Here is a 27,732-nt window from a genome sequence, read left to right on the forward strand (position 1 = left end):
TTTCATATTTTTCTTCAGAATAATATTCCACAGTATGTATGTATTATCCTTAATTTTTTTTAAAGTGAGAAGTGGAGAGTCAGTGAGACAGACTCTTGCATGCACCCTGACCAGGACCTCCCGGCAACCCTGGTCTTCTGTCGAAGCTAGAATCAACTTAGCTATCCTCTGTGCCTGAAGCTGATGCTCAGACCAATAGAGCCACTGGCTGTGAGAGAGTAAGAGAGAGAAGAGGAGAAGGACGGGAAGAGAGGAGAAGGTCATTTCTCATGTGTGCTCTGACCTGGAATCGAACCCAGGACGTCCTCATGTTGAGCCAGTCCCCATCCCCAGAGTCAGCTGGCCAGGGTAATCCTTAACATTTTTTATTTTATTTTGTTTATATATTCATTTATAATTAAAATTAAATTTAACAGGGTGACATCGATCAACAAGAATACATAGATTTCAGGTGAACACCTCCACAGCATTTGAACAGTCGATTATCTCGAATACCTGTCACCCAAAATCAAATTTTTCCCATCACCTTTTACACCTTCCTGCAGTCCCCTCCCCCTCCTCTGGATAACCACAGCACTTTTATCTAGTCCATGAGTCTCAGTTTTATGTCTCACCTGTGTGTAAAATCATAAATTTTTTTTTTTTTTTTTTTTTTTTTTTACAGAGGCAGAGATAGATAGGGACAGACAGACAGGACTGGAGAGAGATTAGAAGCATCAATCATCAGTTTCTCGTTGCACACTGCGACTTCTTAGTTGTTCATTGATTGCTTTCTCACATGTGCCTTGACCGTGGGCCTTCAGCAGACCGAGTAACCTCCTGCTGGAGCCAGCGACCTTGGGTCTAAGCTGGTGAGCTCTTTGCTCAAGCCAGATGAGCCCGTGCTCAAGCTGGCAACCTTGGGGTCTCGAACCTGGGTCCTTCCGCATCCCAGTCCGATGCTCTATCCACTGCGCCACCGCCTGGTCAGGCCATAAAGTTTTTTGCTGTTGTACAGATGTAGGCAGTGTGCAGTCGCTTTGGTGTGTGGGGCGTGTTGTGAGGGCTCTATAATAGCAGCTTTGTGGCTTTGTGGTTTTGCAGTTTTATGGCTCTAGCAATGGTGGTTTCAGGTCTCCAACTGCTTCTTCCCACATCTCAACAGACCAGGGGATCAGGCGTGGAGCACATCTGCCTCTCAGGGTAAAGAGTGGTCCCAGAGATTGAGCTGTAAGGGGTCCACCAATGCCTATTTGTACCGTGAGGTAAAGGAGGTGGGATCTGGGAGGTCAGGGGGCCGCAATTTGACACTGCACCAAGCATGGGCCACAGGTAGAGCGTGGGCTGCAGGCTGAGCGTGCTTGAACGCTTCAGGCCAAGTGCACCAAATGTGTGGTGGAACTACGTGGCTAAGTGTGTGCTGAGTGAGCACGCGTCAAGTGCCGCATGATCAGAACCCTTGGCATGAGCGGAGCTCCGGGGGCCCTGTGAGCACTAATGAAGTGAGCACTGCGGGCTGAGCGTGTGCCGAACGTGTGCTGATCATGCGCCGATCGCAGGCCAAGTGACGCAGCAGTCCACAGGAACCCAGGCTATGACCATGCACTCGGATGTGCCCACCTTAGTTCAAGACCCTACCCTCTGCCCTTCAATCTCTCCACCTCTCTTGGCTCAAAATAAACCTTCAGCTGAACAAGCCTCCCTTCCTCAGTCTAGTAAGGAAAAAGAAAAGTCCTGTCCTCCAGCTTCTCTCCTTTCCAGAGCCCACTGCGAAAGCATTCTATCTTTTGCCTCCCTTTCTACCCATCCCATCTTCAGTCCATTCGGTGCGTGGATCTTTCCGTTGCGGCTGCAAGCCCAGCAGGGGTTCCTTTGCTGTGTTATAGTTGTCCAATTTGTTGAAATTTTAAAGGGAGAGGTCAGGAGAATCTCTAACACTACCATTTCTCTGACGTGACCAATATGCACTTAATTCACAATTCTATCTTGAAGGAATTGCATTGAATGTATAGATTGCTTTGGATAGTATGGTCATTTTAGTGGTGTTAATTATTCTTATCCACGAACATGGTATATACTTCTATTCATTCGTATTTTCATCCATTTCTTTGTTAATGCCTTATACTTTTCTGAGTACAGTTCTTTTACATCCTTGGTTCAATTTATCCCTAGGTAGTTCATTCTTTTTCAAGCAATTGTGAATCATATTGTTTTCTTGGTTTCCCCTTCTGATAGATCAATATCGATACATTAAAATGCAACTGAGGCCCTCACCCACTGTCTCAGTGGAGAGAGCATTGGCCTGGTGTGCAGATATCCCTGGTTTGATCCCGGTCAGGGAGCACATGAGAAGTGACCATGTGCTTCTCTTTTCTTCCCTATTCCCCTTCTCTCTCTCTTCCCTTATCACCGCCAGTGGCTTGACTGGTTCAAGTGTGGGCCCAGGCACAGAGGATATCTCAGTTGATTTGAGCTCAGCCCCAAAAGCGAGTTGCCATCCACATGCTGGGTTAATTCTCCACCCAGTGAGCCAACTGGCCAGGGCCCATTTATACATATCTAATCATGACATATCAAGCATGAGAGAGGTCAGATTAGTTTATACAAAACACTGTATGAAGGTTTCTCAAAAAAATTAAAAACAGAACCACTGTATGATGCAGCTTGGCCCATTCTCCAGCATGATTTTTTACTTGTTTTGCTTTATTTTAACTTTTTTACTGTATTTATTAGAATACAGATTTCAGTTGTGCAACTCAATAAAACAAGATCTGCACACTGCATCTGGCATCTGTCGCCCACATACGTTTTTCAAAGGACGGCTTTCCTCCAATGAGGTGCTGTCCCCAGTCCCTGAGCAGACAGCAATGGGCTTCTTTTCAGAAAACCAGACAGTGTTTCCCTGAGGAGAGCAAGGCCCAATTGGAGTGGCCTCCAGGTCAGTGAGGTCCCTGGGAGCTGGCCTGGCTCTGTGGAAGGCAGGGAAGCCGGTTGCCACCCTCTTGGGGCCTGGTTCTCCACACTGTACTGAGATGAGTGGCCGCCCCACCTGGTGAGCCTCAGTAACTTTAGCACACCTGGGACCTGCTGAGAGCTCAAGGTGACGATGAAGCACCCGAGGAACCCACAGCCCTCATCCTCATGGTGAAAAGGCTTGAAAGACAAGAAGCTGATCAGCATTCCTGAAGCAAATCCTATAACCAGGGCCAGAGAGCATGAGGTCTTGGTTGGTTCCCATGGTTGTGTCAGCCAGTAGGGAGAAGAAGTCCTATGATTTGCACTGTTCAGTGTACTAGCTGCCAAGCACACATTTAAACACACTGTTTAAAGTTAAATAGATTTGAATGAGTTCTAAAATTCAGAACCGCAGCTGCAGTGGCCACATGTCAAGTGCTCAGTAACCACATGTGGCCTGTGTCCCCTGTACTGAAAGGTGCAGATCCAGCACACTCCGCCACAGAGAGTTCTGCACGGGGCTGTACTTCAGGGTAATTGCTCTGGGAATTGTATGGGGTAGAGAGGTGGAAAAGGGAGGAAGAGGAGAAAGAGAAGGAAAGAGTGGGAAGATGCTCCTTGACTTAAGTCTGAAGGGCCACAGATCACAGGAACATCATTCCCCAAACAGCATAGACAGCCCAGGGGGGTGGGCGGGTGGGACCAGGGCCAAGCTGGCCATGCAGCAGCTCTCATACTGAACCTCCTGCTTCTCTGAGCCTGTGCTGGACAGAGCCGTCCAGACAGTGCTCTCTTCTGGCTCCTCACGTCACCTTCAAGCAAACACGGGCAGGCAGGGAATCCTGGGCTCAGGTCTGATAACCCTCAGCATGTACAGCTGGACCCCTGCAGCAACATTGTCACTGCATTAAGGACAAGTGGCTATGTCACTCTCCTGGAGCACATCAGGAAAGAATTCTGAATGCCAGGGCCAATTGGAAGGAAACCATTCCTGGAAGAAAAACACGGTTCCCGACAGTGAGGTCCGGGCATGTCTCCCTCACACACACCTCCTCCCCCTGCCAGATTTTCTGATGCAGCCTCCCAGAGGGCCTCCAGCATCCACTCTCACCCTCCATTCCATTTAGCTTGATTCAGCCGTACAGGGTTTTCCCAAATGCAATCTTAAAAGCCTCCCACTCTCCGGCCCCTGTTGAATCTTCTACCACTGTCCCCTCCCAAGCATGAGCTTCCTCTGTGGGTGGCACACACCAGAATGTCACCTGGAGGCCTTCACACTGTGTGCCTCTGCCCAGACAGTCTGTCCTCACCCTTCATTGCTGCAATTACCAGACTCATCTTCAAGTCTCAGCTCAGATAGCCTGGCCCCCTGGAACCGTCTCTGACCCTGAGGACCCAGTCAGCATGCTTTTTCCTGTCTAAGGTTCCCCAAAACAAAGCCTGGGGCAAGGATGAGTACACGTGCTTTAGTGGGAGGTAATCCAGGGAGGCTTGTGAGGAAGTGGGGGAGTGACACAGGGCAGGAAAGGAGTCAGGACAGAGGACAATACCAGGACGGTGACCACTGTGGGCAGCCAGGGTTCAGTCCTGCTGGGACCTCCAGGAGACAGTAGAGAAGCAGCGGGGGAAGAGGCTGGGTGTTTATCCACACCTGCCACCGTCACTGGCTGGGGCTATTCCCGGGGGGTCGCTCCCCAACACTTCCAGCCTGTCTCTGCACAGACTCCCACAACCAAAGATCAACCCAGTCAGAGGTTGCTGGTCCCTGGGGCACCATGGGAATGTGAGCAGGGTGTGACATGGTTGATGTTTCATGTACTCCCGCCCTGATGCTCATGTGTACTTCACTTTTTCTTTCTTGCATTTTATTAGTTACACTAGTTAACAAATTACAGATTTCATATATCAATTCTACAACACATCTCTGTACACTGTATTGTGTGTTCACTGCCCCCCAAAGTTAAGTTCATCCATCACAATTTATGCCCTCGTACCCATTCTCAGCAATCACCACACTGTTGGGGTGCGTCCACAAGGTATTTTTTTTTTGGTCCTTTCTGTTCCATCCCTTCATCTTCCTCTCTCAACCCTCACCCCACTTCCCCTCCTTTTCCCATAGCTGTCAACTCTATGTGTCTTTCTCTGTTTTGCTTGCTAGTTCATTTTGTTCATTAGATTCAACTTACGAATGAAATCATATGTTCCTTGTCTTTCTCTGACTGGCTTATTTCATTCAGCACAATGCTCCCCAGGTCCATCCATGCTGCTGCAAAAGGTAACATTTCCTTCTTTTTCGTGGGCATGTAGTATTCCATTAGAGCTAGTGCTCGACTTACGACCACAATAGGTTCTGACAGACTGGTTGTAACATGATTTGGTTGTAAGTTGAGTAGGCTATATGTACAGTACTGTGAAATGATGTTATAAAAATCTTTAAGTTATATTTTATCATAATTTTCTTTCATTATTGTTTTATATCATAATTTTCTTTGTTCATTTTATGCCATTTGTATCATCTCTACACCATTTTGTTTCTTATTTTTACATTTGTCAGTTTTAAATAAGACACTGCATTACCAGTACAACTGGTTTAATATTTGCAAAGACAGTTTCCTCTTGGTCGACATCTTGGGAGGGGTTTGATGAAAAATATCCAAGACACAAAACACAAATTGCTGTACCGAGTCTGGGATAACAGTTGAAATGGGGCATGCGGAGATGGTAGTGCTGCCGGAAGCTGGTCCGCACTGTGGTACGTCCAGCAGGGCAATGCTTGCACTGCCAGACGCGGAGCAGTTGTGCCTAGCGATTGTGGTTGTCAAGTCGAACGGTCGTAAGTTGCATAGGTCATAAGCCGATCAATATTTGTATGTAAGTGTACCACAGCTTTTTGTTCCACTCATCTACTGATGGGGATTTGGGCTGTTTCCAGATCTTGGCTGCTCTAAATAATGTTGCCATGAATATAGGGTGCATATATTCTTTAGAATTAGTGTTTTTCAGATTCTTAGCATATATTCCCAGAAGTGTGAACATTGGGTCAAAAAGCAGTTCCATTTTTAATTTTTTGAGATAACTCCATACTGCTTTCCACAGTGGTTGTACCAATCTGCATTCCCACCAACAGTGCAGGAGGGTTCTCTCTTCTCCACACCCTCATCAACACTTGTTTGTTGGTTTATTGATGATAGTCATTTTGACAGGTGTGAGGTGATAGCTCATTGTGGTTTTTAAATACAATTTATTTCTTAAGATTTTATTTATTGATTTTAGAGAGAGGAGAGAGAGAGAGTATGAAAGAGAGAAAGGGGGAGGGAAAACGAGAAGCATCAACTCAAAGTAGTTGTTTCTCATGTGTGCCTTGACTGGACAAGCTCAGGGTTTTGAACTGGCGACTTCAGTGTTTCAGGTTTTTGAGGCTTTATTCACTGCGCCACCACAGGTCAGGCCTTGTTGTGGTTTTAATTTGCATTTCTCTGATGATTAGTGATGATGAGAACCTTTTTCATATGTTTATTGGCCATCTGTATGTCTTCTTTAGAAGAGTGTTTATTCAGAACCCTTGCCTAATTTTTAATTAAATTGTTTGTTTTTTTGGTATTGAGTTTTATAAGTTCTTCAAAAATTTTGGATATTGATTCCTTATTAGATGTATTTGCAAATATGTTCTCCCATTCAGTGGGTTGTCTTTTCATTTTGTTGGTAGTTTTCTTTGCTGTGCAAAATATTTTAATTTCATGTAGTCCCATTTGTTTATCTTTTCTCTCATACCACAGTTCTCATTTTCCTGAGAGTTTTAACATAAATAGGTACCGAATTTTTTCAAATGCTTTTTCTGTATCTATTGATATGATCGTGTGATTTTTATCCTTTGTTTTATGTGGTGTTTCATGTTTAGTGATACTCAGATATTGTACCAACCTTGCATCTCTAGAGTAAATCCCACTTGATCATCGTGTATGATCTTTGTAATATGTTTCTAGGAATGTATCCATTTCATCCAAATTGTCCAGTTCGTTGGCATAGAGTTGTTCATAATACTTTCTTACAATTCTTTGTATTTCTTTGGTGTTTGTTGTTACTTCTCTCATCTTTTCTTTTGTGATGAGCCTGATTAAAGGTTTGTCCAATTTCTTTATCTTTTCAAAGATCCAGCTCTTTGTTATATTGATTTTTTCTATAGTTTTTTTGTTTTTTATTTTATTTAATTCTACTCTAATTTTTATTATTTCCTTTCTTCTGCTGATTCTGGGTTGCTTTTGTTGTTCTTTATTGTAGTTCTTTAAGATGTAATGTTAGGTTATTTGCTTGGATCTCTCTTGTTTCTTAATAAAAGTCTGTAATGATATTAAATTTCCTCTTATTACTGCTTTTACAGAATCTTAGAAGTTTTTTTATTTTATTTTTTAAATTTATATTTATTGACTTTAGTGAGAGAGGAAGGGAGGGAGGGAAAGTATAAGAAGGAGAGACGGGAATATTGAGCTCTATTATATATGTCCTGGCTGGGGATGTAACCAGTAACCAACTGAGCTATCTGGCCAGAGCCCTTAGAAGTTTTTTGGGTTATTATTATTTTTTTTTTGTATTTTTCCAAAGTTAGAGGTAGGGAGGCAGTTAGACAGACTCATGCATGCGCCCAACTGGGATCCACCTGGCATGCCCACCAGAGGACGATGCTCTGCTCCTCTGGGCCATTGTTTCACTGTGGCCAAAGCCATTCTAGCACTTGAGGTGGAGGCCAGAGAGCCATCCTCAGCACCTGGGCCAACTTTGCTCCAATGGAGCCTTGGCTACGGGAGGGGAAGAGAGAGATAGAGAGAAAGGAGGGCGAGGGAAGGGTGTAGAAGCAGATGGGTGCTTCTCCTGTGTGTCCTGACTGGGAATCGAACCTGGGACTTCCACATGCTGGGCTGATGCTCTACTGCTGAGCCAACTGGCCAAAGGCCTAGAAGTTTTGATATGTTGTGTTGTTATTCTATTTTTTTATTTTTTTATTTTTATTTTTTAGTGAGAGGAGAGGCAGAGAGAGACTCCTGGATGCACCCTGACTGCACTAAGGGGCGATGCTCTGCCCATCTGGGGTGTTGCTTTGTTGTTGCAATCAGAGGCAGTTGTTTAGCACTGAGGCAGAGGCCATGGAGCCATCCATGGAGCCATCCTCAGTTCCCAGGACCAATTTGCTCCAATGGAGCCCCAGCTGCAGGAGGGGAGGAGAAGAGAGAGAGAGAGCAAGAAGGGGAGGTATGGAAAAGCAGATGGTCACTTCTCCTGTGTGCCCTGGTTGTGAATTTAACCTGGGACATACACACACCAAGCTGACGCTCTACCACTGAGCCAACCAGCCAGGGCTAGTGTCATCATTCTTGTTTGCCTGCACATATCCTCTTCTTTGAACCACCCATTTTTTAAGAATATGTTGTTTAATTTCCACATTTTTGTCAGTGTCTTTACTTTCTTTTTGCAGTAGAATTCTAATTTCAGACCTTTATTGTCAGAGAATATGGTTGGTATAATTTCAGTCTTCTTGAATTTGTTGAAGCTAGTTTTGTGGCTCAACCATGGTCTGTTCTTGAGAATATTCTATGCACTTTGGAATAAATGTATAGTCTGATGATCTGGTATGAAATAGTCTGGTATGAAATTTATATTATGTACGTTTGGTCTAGTGTGTCATTTAAGGGCATGTTTTTTTTATTCCATTTGGAAGATCGATATAAAACTGTTAATGGTGTGTTGCGATCTCCAGCTATGACTGGGTTTTTGTCTGTTTCTTCTTTTAGTTCTATTAGTAGATGTCTTATATATTTGGGTGCTCGCTGATTCAGTGCATATATATTTTTAAAGATTTTTTAAAACTGATTTTAGATAGAGGAGTGAGAGAGAAAGTGGGGGAGGAGTAGGAGATGTCCATCTTTGTCTCCCATTACCTTTGTTGTCTTGAAATCAGTATTGTCAGATATGAGTGTGGCTACATCTGCTTTTCTTTGAGTATTATTTGCTTGGAGAATTGTTTTCCCACCTTTCATTTTGAGTCTACTTTTGTCTTTGAAGCTTAGATGTGTCCCTTGAAGGAAGCATATAGTTGGGTTTTGCTTTTTGATCCAATCTGCTACTCTTTGCCTCTTTATTGGTGAATTTAGTCCATTTACATTTAGGGTAGTCATTGATGCATGAAGATTTTTTTTTATAGCCATTATGTTTTGTTTTCCAGTAGCTCTGTGTATAATTTGTTATTTTCACTTTGTGTTTCTGCCTTGTGTTGTTATTTGGTGGTATTCCATGTTTTTTTCCTCTGTTCCCTCTTTTTTAAGTTCTGAATTCAGTTTTGTTTTTTTGTGTGTGTGGTTACCATTACGTTACTGAGAAAAACATTTCAAATATACAAGAATCCTTTGTCTTGTGAGTGTTTCTACACTCCATCATCCTTTGCTACTGCAGATCTTTGTCCTTTTCCCTTTTTGTTTTTGTTGAAGATTATCCATGTTAATATTGTAAGCCTGTTGGAGCTTTTAGCTGTAGTTTTGTGTGTGTGTGTGGGGGGGGTTGTCCTTTTTACCTGGTAGAATAACCTCCTTGAGTATTTTCTGCAGTGGGTACTGTCTGGTGATAAATTTCCTCAGCTTCTTTATGTCTGGAAATGTTTTTATTTCTCTGTATTTGAAGGATATCTATGATGGCTATAATATTCCTGTATAGTAATTCCTCTCCTTTAGTACTTTGAATGTTTGGATCCACTCTCTTCTGGTTTGTAGAGTTTCTTCTGAGAAGTCTTATGATAGCCTAATGGACCTTTCTTTATATACCACATTCTTTTCCCTAGCTGCTTTGAGAATTCCTTCTTTGACACTCACTGATTTTTGACAGTTTTATTACAATATTGCCTTGGAGAAGGCCTCTTTGGTTTGAGGTAACTGAGCATTCTCTTTGTTTCTTGGATTTGAGGATCTAACTCTTCATAAGCTAGGGAAGCTCTTATCAATTATTTGTTTGGATAGGTTCTCCATTCCCTTCTCCCTCTTGTCTTCTTTTGATATGACCATTATCCTTATGTTGCTCTTTCTGATGGAGTCAGACAGTTCTTATAGAGCTGTATAATTTTTTAAAATTCTTGAGTTTCTCTCTTCTTCTCTCTGTATCATCTCTAGTTGCCTGTCTTCGATGTCACTGATTATCTTCTCTTTCTGTCTTGTTCTATTAGCTAAACTTGTTAGCTCATTTTTCCATTCATGTGTTGAGTTTCTTGTCTCTGTTTTTGAAGATTTATTATCTTTGGTGAAGTACTCATTTCGTTCATTAATTTGTTTTCTTAGCACATTGAGTTGCTTATCAGTATTTTCTCACATGTTGTTGAGTATTTTCAGAACTTGAATTTTGAATCCTGTATCATTTAATTCTAACGTTTCCATGTGATTGAGATTGCTTTCTGGAGATTTTCCATTTTCTTTCTGAACTGTGTCTCTTTCTTGGTTAGTCATGGTATGAATTTTTCTTTGCCTAGATTGAATATGAGAATGATCTTGTTAAAAAATCAAACGAAGGCCCTGACTGGTTGGCTCAGCGGTAGAGCGTCGGCCTGGCGTGCGGGGGACCCGGGTTCGATTCTCGGCCAGGGCACATAGGAGAAGCGCCCATTTGCTTCTCCATCCCCCCTTTCTCTCTGTCTCTCTCTTCCCCTCCCGCAGCCAAGGCTCCACTGGAGCAAAGATGGCCCGGGCACTGGAGATGGCTCCTTGGCCTGCCCCAGGTGCTAGAGTGGCTCTGGTGGCGGCAGAGTGATGCCCCGGAGGGGCAGAGCATTGGCCCCTGGTGGGCAGAGCGTCACCCCTGGTGGGCGTGCCAGGTGGATCTCGGTCGAGCGCGTGCGGGAGTCTGTCTGACTGTCTCTCCCCGTTTCCAGCTTCAGGAAAAAAAAAATCAAATGAAAACAACAATATGGTAAAATAAGTAATAGAAAATAAAAATAAAATAAATTAAAAACAAAAGAGAGAAACCACAGAAAAGAAAAAACAAAAGGAAAAATTAAAAACACAGTGGCCAAGACATAGAAACAGCCAAAGTGTCCCTCCATAGAGGATTAGATAAAGATGTGGTACATATATACAATGGAATACTACTCAGCCATAAGAAATGATGACATAGTGACATTTATGACAAAATGGATGAACCTTGAGAACATTATACTAAGTGAAATAAGTAAATCAAAAAAAGCTAAGAACTATATGTTTTCACACATAGATGGGATATAAAACTGAAACTCATGGACATAGATAGAAATGAAGTAGTTACCACAGGGAGGGAGGTGGAGAGAAGGAGAGTAAAGAGGAACAAATATAGAGTGACAGAAAATTATTTGACCTTGGGGTGATGGGCAAACAACCTAATCAACAGTTCATATGTTATAAAGATGTTTACCTGCAACTTATGTATTCTTTTTAAATTAAAAAAAAATTTTTTTTTAGGTGAGAGGAAAGGCGATAGTGAGGCAGATCCCTGATCTGGGGACGCATGCACCTGATCTGGATTTACCTGGCAACCCCATCTTGGGCTGATGCTTGAGTATTGAGCTATTTATAATGCCTGAGGTTGACATGCTCAGACCAACCAAGCTATCTTCAGCACCTGGGGCCATGGTTGAACCAATCAAGCTACTAGCTGTGGGAGGAGAACAGGGAGAGAAGGGGGAGAAGGAGTTAGGGGAGAAGCAGATGGGCACTTCTCCTGTGTTCCCTGACTGGGAATTGAACCTGGGATATCTAAACGTCAGGCCGACAATCTATCCACTGAGCCACCAGCCAGGGTTGTATGTATTCTTATTTACCAATGTCACACATTACATTTAATTCATAAATTAAAAAAAAGGAAATGGAAGTACTTTGAAGGATAGTGAACACACAATACAAAATACAGATGATGCATTATAGAATTGTACACCTGAAACCTATATAATTTTATTAACCAATGTCACTCGAATAAATTAAATTTTAAAAAAAAGAATACCAGATTCAGATGGTAGGCTCCTGATGTCTTCAAATTCATGTCAGGTTTAAGGCCAAATTAAGAAAGAGGTTTTCTAAGACATAGCCATGACATTGCACAGGAGTCCCTACATTTCCTCAAGAAAACTCAGTAAAACCTTAAGCTTAGACATTATATAGTGTTAGTAGCTAAGAGCTATAGAATTCAAATCCCAGCTCTGCCATTTATATGTGGTGTGATCTTGGGCAACGTACTCTGAACGTAATCTGTAAAATGGGGATAGTTCTTGGCTGCTGGAACTGTAGGGAAGACTCCATGAGGTAATGGTTGTAAATTGCTCATTGCAAGATTGGGGGCCATTTTCAGCCCATATCCTTTGTTAAGGGCTGATCTAAACTGAGTGTCTAACTATGTTAAGTGTAAACTGTATTCTCTATTCTATAAGGTCTTTTTTATAGCTTTAACTTCTAATTTTCAAAGCAAGATATTTGATACTGTTGTTTTGAGCTTGACATTTGGGCCATGCTTTGAACTCAGGGGCTTATGTCTTTGCTTTACTGATATATTTTTTCCTTCTCTCTCTCTCTCTCTCTCTCTCTCTCTCTCTCTCTTTTTGACAGAGAGAGAGAGAGTCAGAGAGAGGGACAGATAGGGACAGACAGACAGGAAGGGAGAGAGATAAGAAGCATTAATTCTTCACTGAGGCTCCTTTGTTGTTCATTGACTGCTTTCTCTTATGTGCCTTGACTGGGAGGCTGAAGCAGAGCGAGTGACCACTTGCTCAAGCCAGTGACCTTGGGCTCAAGCCAGCAACCATGAGGTCATGTCCATGATCCCACGCTCAAACCAGCAACCCCACACCCAAGCTGGTGAGCCTGTGCTCAAGCCTGAGACCTCAGGGTTTTGAACCTGGGTCCTCCATGTCCCACTCTGATGCTTTATTCACTGCGCCACCTCCTGGTCAGGCTTTACTGATATACTTTACTTCAAGAAATAAATATAGACCACCAGTGTTGAATTTGATTCATAATATACTGCTTCTAGAAGTAATACACACAAAATAAAATATACAGTGGTTAAAACTACAAATAGCAAAATTTTTTATGGAAGGACAATTGTCTAAAAGATCAAATATTGCTGGCATCATAGAAAACCACAAAAATGTCTTATGACAAATTAGACTTGGTAGAAAGAATGAAAAGAAAATAAATGACAATGGCTGAAACTGCACAGAGGAATATTTATTATTGACTAGAAGTCAATGCAAGTATCCAAACTTCTTTTTTATTTATTTATTTTTTTACAGAGATAGAGAGTCAGAGAGAGGGATAGACAGGGACAGACAGACAGGAACAGAGAGATGAGAAGCATCAATCATTAGTTTTTTGTTGCGCATTGCGACACCTTAGTTGTCCATTGATTGCTTTCTCATATGTGCCTTGACCTTGGGCCTTCAGCAGACCAAGTAACCCCTTTCTCGAGCCAGTGACCTTGGGTCCAAGCTGGTGAGCTTTTGCTCAAACCAGATGAGCCTGCACTCAAGCTGGCAACCTCGGAGTGTTGAACCTGGGTCCTCAGCATCCCAGTCTGATGCTCTATCCACTGCGCCACTGCCTGGTCAGGCTCAAAACTTCTTATCAAAAATACATAACTACAAAATTGGACCCAGTAGGATAAAGTCATAAAGAAAACCCACAAATCAGAAGTTGCCATTGGAAAGATTTAATTTGGCAAAAAACAATCAGTGAATTGAATATTTGGCATAAAATTTGTTCTCAACACAATCCTGATAAAAATAATTTGAGCATTTAAAGTAAAATTAAATTCTTTAATTGGAAATTGTTAAACTTGTGCAGTGCAGAAATATGAACAATCACTGACTTTGGCTTATAAAGTTTGCTTGAAAAATATTACTGGGTGAAAAATGTTTATATAATTCTGATTCACTTCAACTGCTTTGAAATATACATCAAAACTAGCAAAGTCAAAATAACAAAATTAAAACATTCAGAATTATCATAAGTGTATTGCTTGACATGGTACTCACAGTGTAACAAGTGCCTATTATTATTTATTAACATTCTTTTCTATTCATTGAATTTTTAAGCCTAGGAACATTTTCTTCAAACATTTAAGTCCACTTATTATTGTCTACAAGATGAGTGCTAATTAAAAATGGCCTTATCTGTACAATGAAAGGTGCTTAGCAGGGCCATTTTATGTTACTAAGAGAAGCAGGAGGAAGTGTGGTTATCACACCTACTTTGGAACAGGCCCCATGCCTGGGGAGGCCTTTGTTAATGGTTAGCTCCCAGCTCCTCCGTGCACCTGGGTATCACGGAAGTATTTAGACGGCACCTGCTGTTCTTTGTCTTTATTCAGTTGTGTGCCCTTCCCCTCTCAATTCCTTGCGTTTACCTGGTGTTGACACACGGCAGGTTTGACTCTGACATGTTACTTCCTTATGCTCAGGGTATCTCATCAAGTCTTATGGCTTTTGTGCTTTTCCTGCTCTTATTAGGCTTACAACTCACAGAGCTATGACTTTAAATGTCACTGTAACAAAGGAGTAAAAGGCAGACCTTTGGCATTCTTTGGACACAATTTACAATATCCATTTTTTTTATCCTTTAACATTTCATGTTTTCAGGTGACACTTGCCCGCAGAAATATGTCACAAAGTCCAGGTGTGAGACTGGTGGTCATGGCCATGCAGGTTCACATTGGATTTGGGCCACGCAGGTTCACAGTAAAGGAACTGTGGAGCTGGAAAACGGTGAACCATACCAAGTTACTGGAGGCTCACAAAGACAGGCAAGCCAGAAGAAGAAGAAGAAGAAAAGGGAAATCTGCTTTTCACAGTGGAGGGCAAAGGATCAGGAAACAAACGCACCTTGCCTTGGCGGGAGAATGATCTGCTCCAATTGCACCTGAGGGGAAGCACTTCTATTCTTAAAATAATGTTGTCACGTGCTCATGCACTAATTTCACAAAGTGCTTGCACCTGGTAAACCAGCAAGTAAGCCTAACACAGCTGTTTCCTCCACAAAGCTCCACGGTAAGTTGCTGGCCAATATGTAGAAGTTGATGGATAATGATTACTAATATAAATAGCGGCTTAGAACAGGGGTTAAGCAACTATGGCCCACAGGTCAAACAAATAGGCCCACTGCTTGATTTTATCAATTAAGTTTTATTGGAACACAGCATGCCTATTCATTGATATATTGCTTATGGCAGCTTTGCTGCAAGGGCAGAATTGAGTAGCTGTGACAAAAACTTCAAAATTTAAAACATCTACTATTTGGTCCTTTTATAGACAAAATTTGCTAAACCTCAGCTTAGAGTTCTACATATTTATGTCCATCTCTATGTATTGAATATTTAGATCTAAAAATACATTTGGTGGTATCATCCTCATTCTCCAGATGTGTAAACTCAGGTACACAATTTGTAAATGGCAGAGCCAAGAATTAATTCCAGCTCACTAACACCACATTCCATACCTGATCACTAGCTTCCTTTATAGTCCTTCATAAATTTTACTTTATATAGATGTTTTCCATTGTATAACTAATGCCATGGCTACATCATAAAATCATTGCTCATTAAGCACCTCTTGTGTGACAGGCACTGTTCTATCCACCAGGTCACAGCAGTAAACAAAAGCCTCCCTGCCATCAGAAAGCTTACATTCTAGGCTGTTCTGCATGTACCTTATGGGCTCCAGGGATCTTCATCACACCCATCCACCCCACCACTTTGGCTCACCAAGTGTGACTGTGTATCACGGTGGGTCCCAGCCTTAAAGTTGAGAGAAAATATTCACAGCCCAGAGGGAAATTGCCTGTAGGCCACACTGTTGTTTTTTTTTAAGTGAGAGGTGGGGAGGCAGAAAGACAGACTCCCACATGCGTCTGGATCCAGATCCACCTAGCAAGCCCTCTATGGGAGCAATGCTCTGTCCATCTGGGGCTGCTTGGAAAACCATTGCTTGGCAACCAAGCTATTTTTAGTGCCTGAAGTGAGGCCATATAGCCATCCTCAGTACCAGGGGCCAACTTTGCTAGAACCATTTGAGCCATGGCTGCAGGAGAGAGAGAGAAAGGGGGGAGGGGTGGACAAGCAGATGGTCGCTCCATCTTTGTGCCTGACCAGAATCGAACCCAGACTTCCAAAGGCTGGGCCACCACATTCTTGATATCTTGAATGTGATACCTCATGAAATATGGTATGATGGCTAATTTGTCATGCACTTCTCTCTCGTGACTTTGCTCTAAGGCAGTGGTTCTCAAACTTTTTGAAGTTGGGGCACATTTAAAATCCTACAAATAATTGTAGGCTCACTGTATACAAATTTCTGATAAATATGTTATAATAAAATCAAATAGTAAAGGAAAGAATATAAAGTCCAAGCGTGCTTTTATGGTAATTAAATGAAATAAATACGACAAAATTAAATTTATTATGACATTAAAAAACATTTTTATGTTACCTTTTTTGTTATGCTTCTTAGAATTCATAAAAAAGAGGGATTAAAAAAATAAAAAAACAACAAGAATGTTTTCTTTTTATGTATATAGATACATTTTTAGTAAAATTTAGTAAATTCAGCAGATCTTGGTATAAATATGTTAAGTTTTCTCATTCTTGAGCTTGCTCATGTTTATGAGACACATGAGCCTTATGTGTCCTAGCGATTTCTTCAATGTTTGGGCATATATTTGAAAGGCAAACTCTCGTTTCCTCATCAATACATTGAATAATTCCTCTTTTTACTCTTGGGTTGAGTGCAGAAAACCCCTACCATACATATCATCTTAACTTTACACCAAACAAAGGATAGAAGAAACTTGCCTCCAGTCTTTCCGGGGAACATGGGGATAGTGTAAACAATCCAGCACCACAGCTTAATAGCCTTTGGCAACCTAATCAGGCAAGTGAGGTGGGGGATTGGGCAGACTATCATCTTACAGCCAATTCCCCACACCTCTGTTCACCCCAAAAATCTAAACTCCAAAAACCCCGGCGCACACTTTGAGAACCACTGCTCTAAGGGCTGGTTATCAGAGATGGGCTCTGAGAAACTCAAAACACAGCAACAAAAGGCTTCAGGGATTATTTAGAAGGATGTAGCTCAATCTTTAATGTGATCTATTACCTTGGATCTTATGAAAATGCAGGTTCTGATTCTTTGTCTCTGGGTTGGGACCTAGGGCTCAGCATTTCTAATAAGCTCCCAGGAGATGCTCAGAGTAGCAAGGTACCAGTGAACAGTCCTCTAAGATCCCGCAAATTTAATGCTAGAATCATGAAACATGGCTCTATTCTCAAATTTAAAAGCCAGGATGTAAGCAGGCAAGCTCAGGCATGGATAAAAACAAAGATGACCCCATGTAGACTTGAGACTTTGGCTGATAGTCATATTCACCATGGCAAATACTGCAGCTTCTACCGCCCCCATTTACAAGTTTCCTCTTCTTTCTAGGTCCCTCTTTTCCCTAATTTCAGGGTCCTCCTTGTCCCCAGCCCAACCCACAGCATACCTGTGGTTGAGACCACCTTAGCAAGAGCCTGGGTAGACGTGGTAAGACTCTTACTTTTCTTTTCAGGTTCAAGTGAGAAAAGGTGGTCGTGTTTTCACTGCAGGCACTTCACTCTTAATAATTCTGTCAGACTGACTCCAAGTCCCAGCCTCTCTGCTCACATTGCACAAGCTGGTGATTAAAACTTAGAACGATAATTAGACTCTTTATTTTCAAAGCAAATTTGGTTTCCAGACCAGACTTCAACATCCGTCACAATACAGAGTAACAAAAACAAATCTGAGATGTATGCTTTTTTTTTTTTTTTTAGTTTAAATGCATTTCATTTTTAGACAACCTATATGGCATGTTTTTTCTTAAAAACAATGCCTCCGCTCCAAATCAATCAAGGTCAAAATAAATGAAGAGCTCAAGATAACATCAGTCCCATTGTCTTAGTCCTGGTGTGATGAAAAGCAGCAGCCAGTTACAACAGGTGATAGGTCCAAATTGCCAAATTTGTTCACATTTTTCCATTTCTAAACCATCCTTAAAGAAAATCATATACGCGCTCACATCATCCTCACGGTAGTCCAGCAGAGCAACCATGCCATCTGGGTTCACGTTTTCACCAATAAAGAACTGGTAGTTTTTGAAATTAGAAAGTATGTGCTTGATTTATTCTGCAGCCCCTGTCACAAAAGGCTGTTCCCTTTCCTGTCTGTTCTTCAAGTTTCCCTCTGATTGATTTTATGTAATCTTTGATGTATTTCTTGTAAGCTTCTTTTGTGAAGCTGGTTTCCTACAACATGAGGGTTCATGACAACATCAACACCAGTGATTAGTGTGCTTTCGGCACCTTCACCAGCGGGGCCTTCAGCGGAGGCCTTTCCATCAATAAGTGAGTCATCAATGTTACCGTCTGTCCTACTGATCGTCTTCCCCCTTCCTCCAGGCACACCCGTCTGCGATCTCCCAGATCTTGTAGATATCGAAGAACATCTCATCATGGCTGATGAGGTGCCTAGATGATCATGACTGTGGCTGGGAGGAGACGATGGCGGAGCTGCCTTAGCAGGAGCCTGGAGCTCGAAACAAGCGCAGTGGAGCCCCAACCAGCAAAAAAGCTGGGATGTATGCTTTATATGCTTTTATGTGGTGAAATCTATAACAATATTAAAACCATTTTGAGAGAAAAACCATTCATCTCCCTGCAAGATAACCATGAAAATTTTCTTGTTTCTCATTCAAATATATTGCACATATATGCACATAGTATACAACAAATTTGTACTATAATTTTCCCTTACTATATGATAAACATTTTCTGTGTTGCTATATAATTATATAAATTTTAAAAGCTGCACAGAATTTCTTGTTGACAAGACACAATGTTTGTAAACATTAAACAGTTATTTTTTGTGGAATAGTTCAGTGATTTTTCCTTTCCTTCCTTCCCCTCCCCTCCCCTCCCCTCCCTTCCTTTCTTAAAAAAAAGAAGGAAATTCTGACATATGTTACAATATGGATGAAACTTGAGGACATTGTATTGACTAAATGAGCCAGAAATAAATGGGAAATACCATAAGACTTATATGAGGTCCTTAGAGTAGTCCAACTCATAGGGACAGAACGTACAATGGTGGCTGCCAGAGGCTGGGGGAGAGGGGGGGAGTTAGTAGTTAATAGATGCAGACTCAGTTTGGGAAGACAAAATGTTCCAGAGATGGACGGTGGTGATTGTAGCGCAACAATGTGAATGTGAATGTGCTCGGTGCCACTCAATTTACCCTTGAGTGTGGTTAAAATGGTGAATTTTTAAATGTTATATTACCACAAAAAGGAAGAAGGAAAGGAGAAAGAAAGGAAGGGATAAAAGGAGGGAGGGAGGAAGGTAGGAAAAGATTTAGTGCTCAGGTGAGTAGCACAGGTATGAGGTAGGCTGGCAGGTGGTTCAGAAGAATCGTCCGGATCCTGCAGGACACTGAGTCAGTCTCGTCTCTGCCTCTGCACTCCACACCTTCACAGAGAGCATCATGTTCTGTCTCAACTGGAGATTTTTCACTTACGCCTTTTGTGAGTGTGACATTTTATTCATAGGATACGTGAGTGGTAGCGAATAGTCTGAGTCAAGAGTGATACACATGCTGACAATTTTGCTATGTAGACTAGAGTATCTTAAGTGGAATTGAGGGGCAGCCTTGAAGAGATTCATAAGCTTCCTGAAGCTGTGGATACCATCTGAAGCGTGTGAGTACATGTACAGTTTACTAGGATTTTAGGTTCTCACAATGTCTCTTCAACTAAAATATGCCTGAGGGTAGAGAATGCATGTCTCCTGGTACAGCTCCTGAACAACTGTCTGCAACTATTGAGCTTTGCCAAACTGAGTGTTTTAAAGTAACTTTTGAATCCGATAAGTCAATGTACCTAGGATCTTTTCTTTTTTTTTTTTTTTACATTTATCTCATTCTACTTTCCCTAACTGTCCCTGTCCTCTCCCTCTTCCACCAGACTGTGCTCTGGAATAGGAATGGGAAAGGAAGAGCCCAACATATTTCAAGCTCAGAATGGAGAGCACACAGCTTCTGTGGGGGAGGGGTAAAGACTGATGCTGACACCGAAGGGGAGTTTTGGAAGCTGGTCAGAGGTTGTGGGGTCAGTGGTAGAGGAGATGCCATTTACCCCGGAGCTCCAGGAGAAGTGCATACATGGCAGTTACATGTATTTGAGTCCTTCAAACTGGGTGACAGTTTGGATGACCGATGACATCAGAGGCTTCCACTTTCCTGATTGGAAGGAACAAACTCCGCGGCGCTTGGCAGCAGAGGTGAACCAATAGCATCTTCTAGTAGTTTTTCTTCATTCTTAGCTACTGGTCAGTTTGCACAAGGGAGAAAGGTCTGTGTTCACCAAAAACACAGAGAAGAGTTTAAAAAGATCAGAGTCTAGGTTTCCTAAAGAAAAGTTGAGAGAAATCATGGCCAGTCATAAGCTAAATTTCCAGTCTGAGAAGCAGAGCCCCCAGCCTAGATCCTCAGGGTACCCCCTGGAGGTGAGAGTGGTTGAAGTCGTGCCAGGACCATCAGGTGAGGAAACTGGGGACAGAGGGGATTGGAGAGGGCTGACCAGTGAAGGGGAAGGGAGCCTGTTAGGGAGTGTGTGTGAAAGAAAGGAGAGATTCAGAAAACCAGGGGTAAGAGGAGATTGCAGGAGCTGGGGACAAGGATATCGCCTTGAAGGAAAAGCCTGGGAAGCAAGGAAGGAGGGTTAGGAGATGAGATCCCAGCATGAGAGATGGGAAGGGAGGAGACAGTGGAGAGTTCCTTTGATTCCCCCCCAATGGGAGAAATAATCTCTAACAAGGGAGAGATTGAGGACAGACACATAGAACAATGGCAGGATGAATGGGAGGGGGCACGTGGACTCCACCAAAGGAGAAGATGGAGAGACGGCTGGGGAGAAGGCCAGTTGTCTGTGACACTGGAGAGGATGGACGGGTTTGCTCACTGGGGGTGGGGAGAGAAATAGGTGGGATGGAGTGGGGATGGGTTTAGTGGACCAGTAGCTGAATTCCAAAGGCAAAGACTTTATATTGTAGCCTGGTTTCTTTCCTCAGCCCCCCGTGTAGAATCCAGTCCCCAGCCTCAGTCGGCTGACAGGAAGAGGAAGAGGGAGGGGTCAACAGAGGAGGAGAGAGAGGAGTCTGCTCCTGGGGCTCAGGACGTCTGGGTCGTGGACACGCTGTGTGGGCTCAAGATGAAGCTGAAGAGGCACAGGCGGTCTTCAGTGCTACCTGAGCACCATAAGGTCTTCACCAGGCTGCTCGGTAGGAGGGGACCCTGGAGAGCACCCTTAGATCCTTCTTTTTTTTTTTAAAGGAAAAAAAAAAACTTTCAATAACTACTCTTTTCCAATAAAAAAGGGTTCCTCTGCTAGTTGGTAAGCTCTCTTTTCTAGGAACCTCTGTACTGATCGCTTATCAGGGACATTTACAAATGATACAGGGTTAGGCTAGACTGGAAAAGGGTCTGCACTTGGGATCAGAAAGCTCGGTTTCAATTGTACCTCTGAGACTGGCCTTGAGAATCTAAATACCTTCATCTTGTAAAGGACGATAAGGCCATTTTCCCACCCTGATGTGACTGTCAATTGAGACAATGACTGAGTGTTGTGGCATTGGCAGGGGCACATTCATGCACGATGAGGGAGCATGTCACTCAGTCACCCCAGACTGGATAAATGGGGGTGGTGGTCACCACTACTCCCTGGCTCAGGGCACAATCTCTTCTGTCCCCCTTCATATCAGCCTCCCCCTCGATCACAATCCCGAAACTTCCCCAAGCAGGACATGGTTCCCTCTTTGCCTGCAATGCTCCCATGGCAACCCTGTTCTGGTCAAGCTAACATAAGCCTTCTTTTCATAGAGGATCCTGTCATTAAAAAATTCCTGGCCTGGGACAAAAACCTGATGATCTCTGACAAGGTAGGGTGTATCCCTGCTCTACCATCTGTCCTCGGGCACAGAGAGCCTTCCATGCCCAGGGCTCTCTCTCCTACCTGATGCCTTGTCACTGCTTCCCCTCAGGGACCAAGGGGTTCTTACAGTGTGGATGGGGGTAGGGAGTGGGGTGATGGGTGTGTGTGTGGGGGGGTCCCTGCCACTGGGATGGCTCCTCTGGGATCTGAGCCCAAGGCTTGTCCCCATGGTTGTTAGTACATCAGGTCTCCTCACAGTGTCTGGGGACTCCCCTTTGCTCCAGGTTAGCAAAGACCCTCCTGACGCCAGAGGTCCTAACACCTGCCCTGAACACTCAGCACTTGCCATCCTGGGGGCATCAGCCTCTCTCTTATCCCACTGCGCTTCCTCTTTCAGGGTGTGAGCCCTCTTTTATGTATGTATTTCCCTCTTTCCCTCAGTATCTGCTGTCCATGGTGGTGGCTTATTTCAGCCGCGCTGGCCTCTACTCCTGGCAGTACCAGCGAATTCATTTCTTCCTGGCCCTGTGAGTATTTTTAATCCCATAAGTCATACTTAGAGGAGTGGCTTTCTGACTTTTTCTCTATTTTTTAAACCTATGTGTACTGTGTACTCTGTTAAAAATGGTAGGATTGTAATATAGTGTTTTTATACTGTTCTTTGCAAAAGCCCACAACCCTAATGTCAGTTAAATGACTGAACAAAGCAAAAGTTAACGTAGAATCCTCATTAAGAACTGACACCACTGTGCCCACAAGAAAACAGTCTTGAAACTAACCATTTCTAATTTCTCTCTCCCAATGCCACCTCTCACCCAACAATACCTAATGTACTAGTCTTCCTCCTCAATTCAGGCCTTTTCAGTATCACATTTTTATGTATTGTAAAATGCTCCAAGGAAGTTTCTTGCAAGTCTCTTTGAATATCCTTGCTGAACGTAGGTCCAACCATTTACACGTCCCAACAACTTCATTCTAAATCAAGGCGAGAATTCCCGGTTTGCACTCGGCTCTCTGCAGGCTTTCCATCAGACTTGCTGGCCACCTGACATTCTGTTCTTTGTTTCACTGCTCTTCCAAACACCCTTCTCTGCGTTTCTGTATTTTTTTTTCTGTCTAGGTATTTTTTACACATAGGTATCTAAAAAAATTACCTATTCCTTTTTTTTGGGGGGGGGGTGACAGAGAGAGAGAGACAGACAGATAGGCAGGCAGGAAGGGAGAGAGATGAGAAGTATCAATTCTTTGTTGCGGCACCTTAGTTATTCAATGATTGCTTTCTCATATGTGCTTTGACAGAAGGCAGGGGACTACAGCAGACCAAGTAACCCCTTGCTCAAACCAGTGAGTTTGTGCTCAATCCAGCGACCACATATCTATCCAGAGGTCATATCTATCATCCCATGTTCAAGCTAGCGACCCCGCACTCAAGTGGTGAGCGTGTGCTCATGCTGGATGGGCCGGTGCTCACACCAGCGCTCACGCTGGATGGGCCTGAGCTCATGCCAGCGACCTCAGGGTTTTGAACCTGGGTCCCCTGGGTCCCAGTCAAACACTATCTACTGTGCCATCGCCTGGTCAGGCAAAAATGACTTATTCTTAAAAGTGATTCAAACACCAAAATCTTTGAATACTGTTGCTGACCTGTAACTTCTGCATCCCAGGAGCACTTTCATTAAAATTCTATTACATTGTGATATTTTGGATTACAGTTATTTCTTACGTCCTCCCTTCTCCTTTCTCATTAGATAAGACTCCTGTTGAAGGCAGTGCTTGTCAATATGTCAATAGCTTCTTTTTGAAAAAATTTTATTTAGAAAATTAAATTTAACAGGGTGATGTTGATCAATAAGAGTACATAGATTTCAGGTAAACACTTCTATAGCATTTGAACTGTTGATTATGTTGTGTACCCATCACCCAAAGTCAAATCTTTCTGTCACTGTGTATTTGTCCCTCTTGACTCCCTTCCGCCCAACCCTCCCCCACATTCTACACTACAATTCTTTTCATTTTGTAGATGTTTAAGTTATACTGAGTCTATGAAGTAATCAGTTTTACACTTGCTTATGAGACAAAGCATTCATTCATTCTTTGAAACCTTATAAAGTGCATCTCATGTAGCAGAAAATGTGAGAATGGGGAGAGAATTCAAAAAGTGCTTTTGAGTTAATGTGTCAACAAACCAAATCCTCCATCAGGCATCTGGTCGGAAAGCGATGAATACAGAAACGGACAAGTTGGTCACTGCCCTCAGGGGCTGTATAGGTACTTACACTTAAAGAGAAAGAGACAGGCTTCCCTGTAGGATTTTATGATCATCATCCAGGTATGAGGTGCCCTTTAGGTCCCTGCTCAGCAGTAGCTTCTTGAAGTCTGGGTGGCACCCTGTGACACTGGATAGGGCTCCCAGAGGTCCCATCCTTCCTGGTCAGCTGGCCTCAGCCAGGGGTCCTTCCTGTCCTACTGCTGACTGGCCACCTGATTTCTGTCCTCAGCTACCTGGCTCTGGATATGGAGGAGAATTACCACGCCCCTAAGCAGGCCATCCTTCCCTTCCTCTATGGGGAGCACTACTGCGCCCAGCGCCCCTCGTTCAATAAACTGCGATTCCAGTTCTTCCGCTCCATGGGCTGGAGGGCGTGGGTCTCCCGGGAAGAGTGCGAAGAGGTAGGTGGCTGTGGGGACTTGGGGAAGGTGGCCACATTGGAGACAGAAGGGATTGTGGGGGATCAGAGTTGGGATTTGGGGCTGAGACAGAATTGGGGGCTGGACAAGGGGAGGGAGAGGGTCCACCTGGAGAATCATCATCTTCTCAGAGGGCTGTTTCTCTTTCCAGATCCAGGCTTTTGATCCAGAGCTCTGGGTGTGGGGGCGCAATCGCACCCTCATTTCCGAGGTCACTGAGGCTAAGGTGGGTCTGAAGGAAGGTGGTCTCTGTGCTCACGGGTACAGATGGAATGATTTGTTGTCTATTTAGGAAATCCCTGCGATCTGATTAGTGAAACCTTGCCCATCGCCCCACCCCCCTCACCCTTCCACACACTGTGAAGTGGGCCCTCCAGGCACACAGCCAGGCTCTGATTGCTACAGGACACAGGCTGACGACCACACACATACACGCACCTCGGTGGCACGTGTGGGAGCCAGACCTCATGATTGGGCTGAAATAATTTTAATGAAAACAACTCAGTTCAAATAATACTTTGCTGAAATGTTGGGAAATGTAAATGTTGGGAAAAGTAAAGAAATTTTCTGTATATTATGTATTGATTGGCTGTTGTTAATTCACTGGGGCTTTTCATCCCTCAGGAATATCAACAACATGGCTCATCTGCAACAAAATAAATTTCTAGTGGTAGAATGTTAGCTGGAACAGTCTCTAAATCTAAAAATAAGAGATAAATCATGACATCGTATTTTCATCCAAACTGACATTCAACACCTGGCTTATGGCCAGATCACTCGTGTGTTCTTCATCTCCCCTGGCCCACCAAACTCTCCTCTTGCACAATTACACATTTCCTTCCTCAGATTTATGGTCAAGGAAGTGTGTCAGAATGAGGGAAGTTTGAGAAATACTAGATCCAGTATGGCTTGCTACAATAGACATTAGAGTGATGGCTTTGGGCACAGGATTAAGCAAAGGTTTGGTTTAAATCTTGGGAACTAGCTATCTTAGTCCATTCTGGATGCTGGGACAAAACAGCCCAGACTGGGGGCTTATACACAGCACACATTTATTTCTCACAGTTCTGGAGGCTGCAAGTCTGAGATCAGGTGCCAGCACAGTCAGGCTCTGCTGAGGACCGTCATCTGTGCTGCAGATGGCCACCTTCTCACTGTGTCCTTACACACTGGAAGGGACGAGGCACCTCTCTGGGGTCTTTCTAGAGGGCAATAATCTCATTCATAAATGCTACACCCAAGGACCTAACCACCTCCCAAACGCCCCCACCTCTTAATATCATCTTAGGAGTTATGAATTTTGCGGACACACACACTTAAAATAGCACTGGCCAAGTTTAGACGAGGTAGTCTCTAAACGTAGGCTCCAAGGTTAGAGTTCAGGATCAGGCATTTGGGTGGGGAGTCAGGGCAGGGAAACCCTGAAGGTGTTGGTGCCTCTGCCCCCGAGTGTCAGGAAGGGGAGAGCTGTCCCCTCAGCTGGGGTTGGCGTGTGCCTGTGGCAGGGGCGTAGAGAGCCTGACCTCGCTCTGTCCCTGAGGCTGTTTGTTGGGGGTCTCAGCTCCATTTCAATTTGGATATTTTCTTCCCTCCCTCCATTAGATCGAACAGATGTTCCAGGTTGATGTCCCCAAAGCCAACAAAACGGGCCTGTCCGTGTCACCGCTGTGGGGGCCTCCTCCCAGTGCCTAGGGGTCAGGCAGCGATGCCCTACTGGGTGCCCCGGGTCCTGAGGTCTCACAAGAAGGTAAGACGGAGGCTCCTGCAGCAGCGAGGCCTGGGACTGAGGGCAGGCCTGTGGAGGGACCCAGAGGTGAGGGGGAGGGTGCTGGGTTCTCTCCCCACAGAGACCTCCATTGGTGTCCGTGAGGGTGGGGTACCCTGGCAATGAGGCCTGTGTGGGATCGGCCAGCTCTGATGTCCTGGTGGGCTAGGGAGGGTTCACTGCTGTCTGAGGGGGGCCCTGTGTCAGCTGCCCGCTTTCCCAGCATTTCTCCTCCACCTTCCCCTCCCCCTGCCCTCCTTCCTCCACCTGGTGTGCCTGCTCACCTCCCTGCCTTCTCCCTCCCACGCCTGCACCCTCACCCCTTCCAGCTCTCAGCCTGAGCACCCTGTGCTTATTGCCCAGCCCTGGAGGCATGGCGGGTGGTGGGGGAGGGAGTCGGGGAGGGCCATCGCGCTGACCTTCTGTCCTCCCTCTTGGCTCTGTCTGGCTCCTGCGGAGCTCTGGGTTCCAAGACCGGGACTGCAGGCTGGCCAGGCCCAGCGCTCCTCCACCCCGGCACCGCTTCTCCCAGGGTGTCCTGGGTGGCAGTCAGAGGCGTCCTTTCTGCCTTTGCCCACATTCCACTTGCAGCTTGTCCATCATCAAGCTGGAAACTGTCCCCAGAATGAAGACCCAGAGTCCCTTTAAAAGGAGACCCGGGCTGGCGGTTTGGCTGGCCATGGCCCCTTTGGAGGTTTCTAGACCAAGCACCTACCCCACGAATCACCGGCTGGTCACATTTGTCCACATGCTTGTCTTTTAGGTGGTGAGAAGGCAGCAGTTTTAAAGGCATCAAAATCATCAAATGTAACTCTCCCCGGGAATACAGTGCCTCATGAGGATCATGCTGGGGATGGGGAGACCTCTCTCTTCTCAGATGCCTGTTACACAAAGACGTCCACAGACTGGCACACACAGCACTTCTCCTCCCCCTGCTCTCGTCAGACACGACTAATCATCCACCATCTTTGCCCACAGAGCCCAGGGAAACCTCAGATTCCACTAAACTATCAACGTTGTTTAAAGATGAAACTAATTTGCAATCTGGAGTTAGATGATATTTAAAGTGTTTTTTTAAGGTCTAATTTTCTATAATTTATGACATCGTGTGTGTTATATATGCATAAGTTAATGACAGTATAATTGTTTATCTATTCAAGACAGTACACAATCCTATATTGTATATTCACAACACAGCATGTTTGTGACACCATATTTATGCATATATTCATTAAACAGTACTTCATATATTCATATTTGTGACCTAGTCTGTATAAATTCATGTATTTATGATAGATGTAGTATATATATATTGTTATTTATTTATTTTACAGAGACATAGAGAGAGTCAGAGAGAGGGAT

At 43.9% G+C, this 27,732-nt stretch overlaps 2 protein-coding genes and 1 pseudogene across 2 annotated transcripts in view; 2 read left to right on the top strand and 1 right to left on the bottom strand.

Annotated features, from left to right (window-relative positions):
• LOC136313067 (Wilms tumor protein 1-interacting protein-like) overlaps positions 1 to 14,614 on the top strand; it is a 29,837-nt gene extending 15,223 nt beyond the window's left edge. Inside the window, exon 3 of the mRNA XM_066243176.1 lies at positions 14,564 to 14,614. The gene's annotated coding sequence lies outside the window, so the exon portion shown is untranslated. The remainder of the gene's footprint in view (positions 1 to 14,563) is intronic.
• A 3,265-nt stretch (positions 14,615 to 17,879) lies between these two features.
• Positions 17,880 to 19,584, bottom strand: LOC136313605 (translationally-controlled tumor protein-like; annotated as a pseudogene).
• Positions 19,585 to 20,418: 834 nt separating this feature from the next.
• Positions 20,419 to 27,482, top strand: LOC136313606 (speedy protein E4-like). The gene is made up of 8 exons (XM_066244123.1): positions 20,419 to 20,527; positions 21,058 to 21,267; positions 21,866 to 21,924; positions 22,359 to 22,444; positions 24,416 to 24,587; positions 24,757 to 24,831; positions 26,208 to 26,352; positions 27,134 to 27,482. The coding sequence occupies exons 1-7, from the start codon at positions 20,419 to 20,421 to the stop codon at positions 26,295 to 26,297; spliced, it is 801 nt and encodes a 266-aa protein (XP_066100220.1). The 3' UTR covers positions 26,298 to 26,352; positions 27,134 to 27,482.
• The last annotated feature ends 250 nt before the right edge of the window (positions 27,483 to 27,732 follow it).

The sequence above is a fragment of the Saccopteryx bilineata genome, chromosome 9 (assembly GCF_036850765.1).
Source record: "Saccopteryx bilineata isolate mSacBil1 chromosome 9, mSacBil1_pri_phased_curated, whole genome shotgun sequence".
Classification (NCBI taxonomy): Eukaryota; Metazoa; Chordata; class Mammalia; order Chiroptera; family Emballonuridae; genus Saccopteryx; species Saccopteryx bilineata.

Excerpts from the sequence above, each read along its gene's own strand:
- LOC136313606 (XM_066244123.1), top strand. The coding sequence starts at position 20,419 with ATGGCCAGTCATAAGCTAAATTTCCAGTCTGAGAAGCAGAGCCCCCAG. Across the intron at positions 20,528-21,057 it reads AGTCGTGCCAGGACCATCAG|CCCCCCGTGTAGAATCCAGT; the intron begins GTGAGGAAACTG and ends TTCTTTCCTCAG. Across the intron at positions 22,445-24,415 it reads ATTCATTTCTTCCTGGCCCT|CTACCTGGCTCTGGATATGG; the intron begins GTGAGTATTTTT and ends TTCTGTCCTCAG.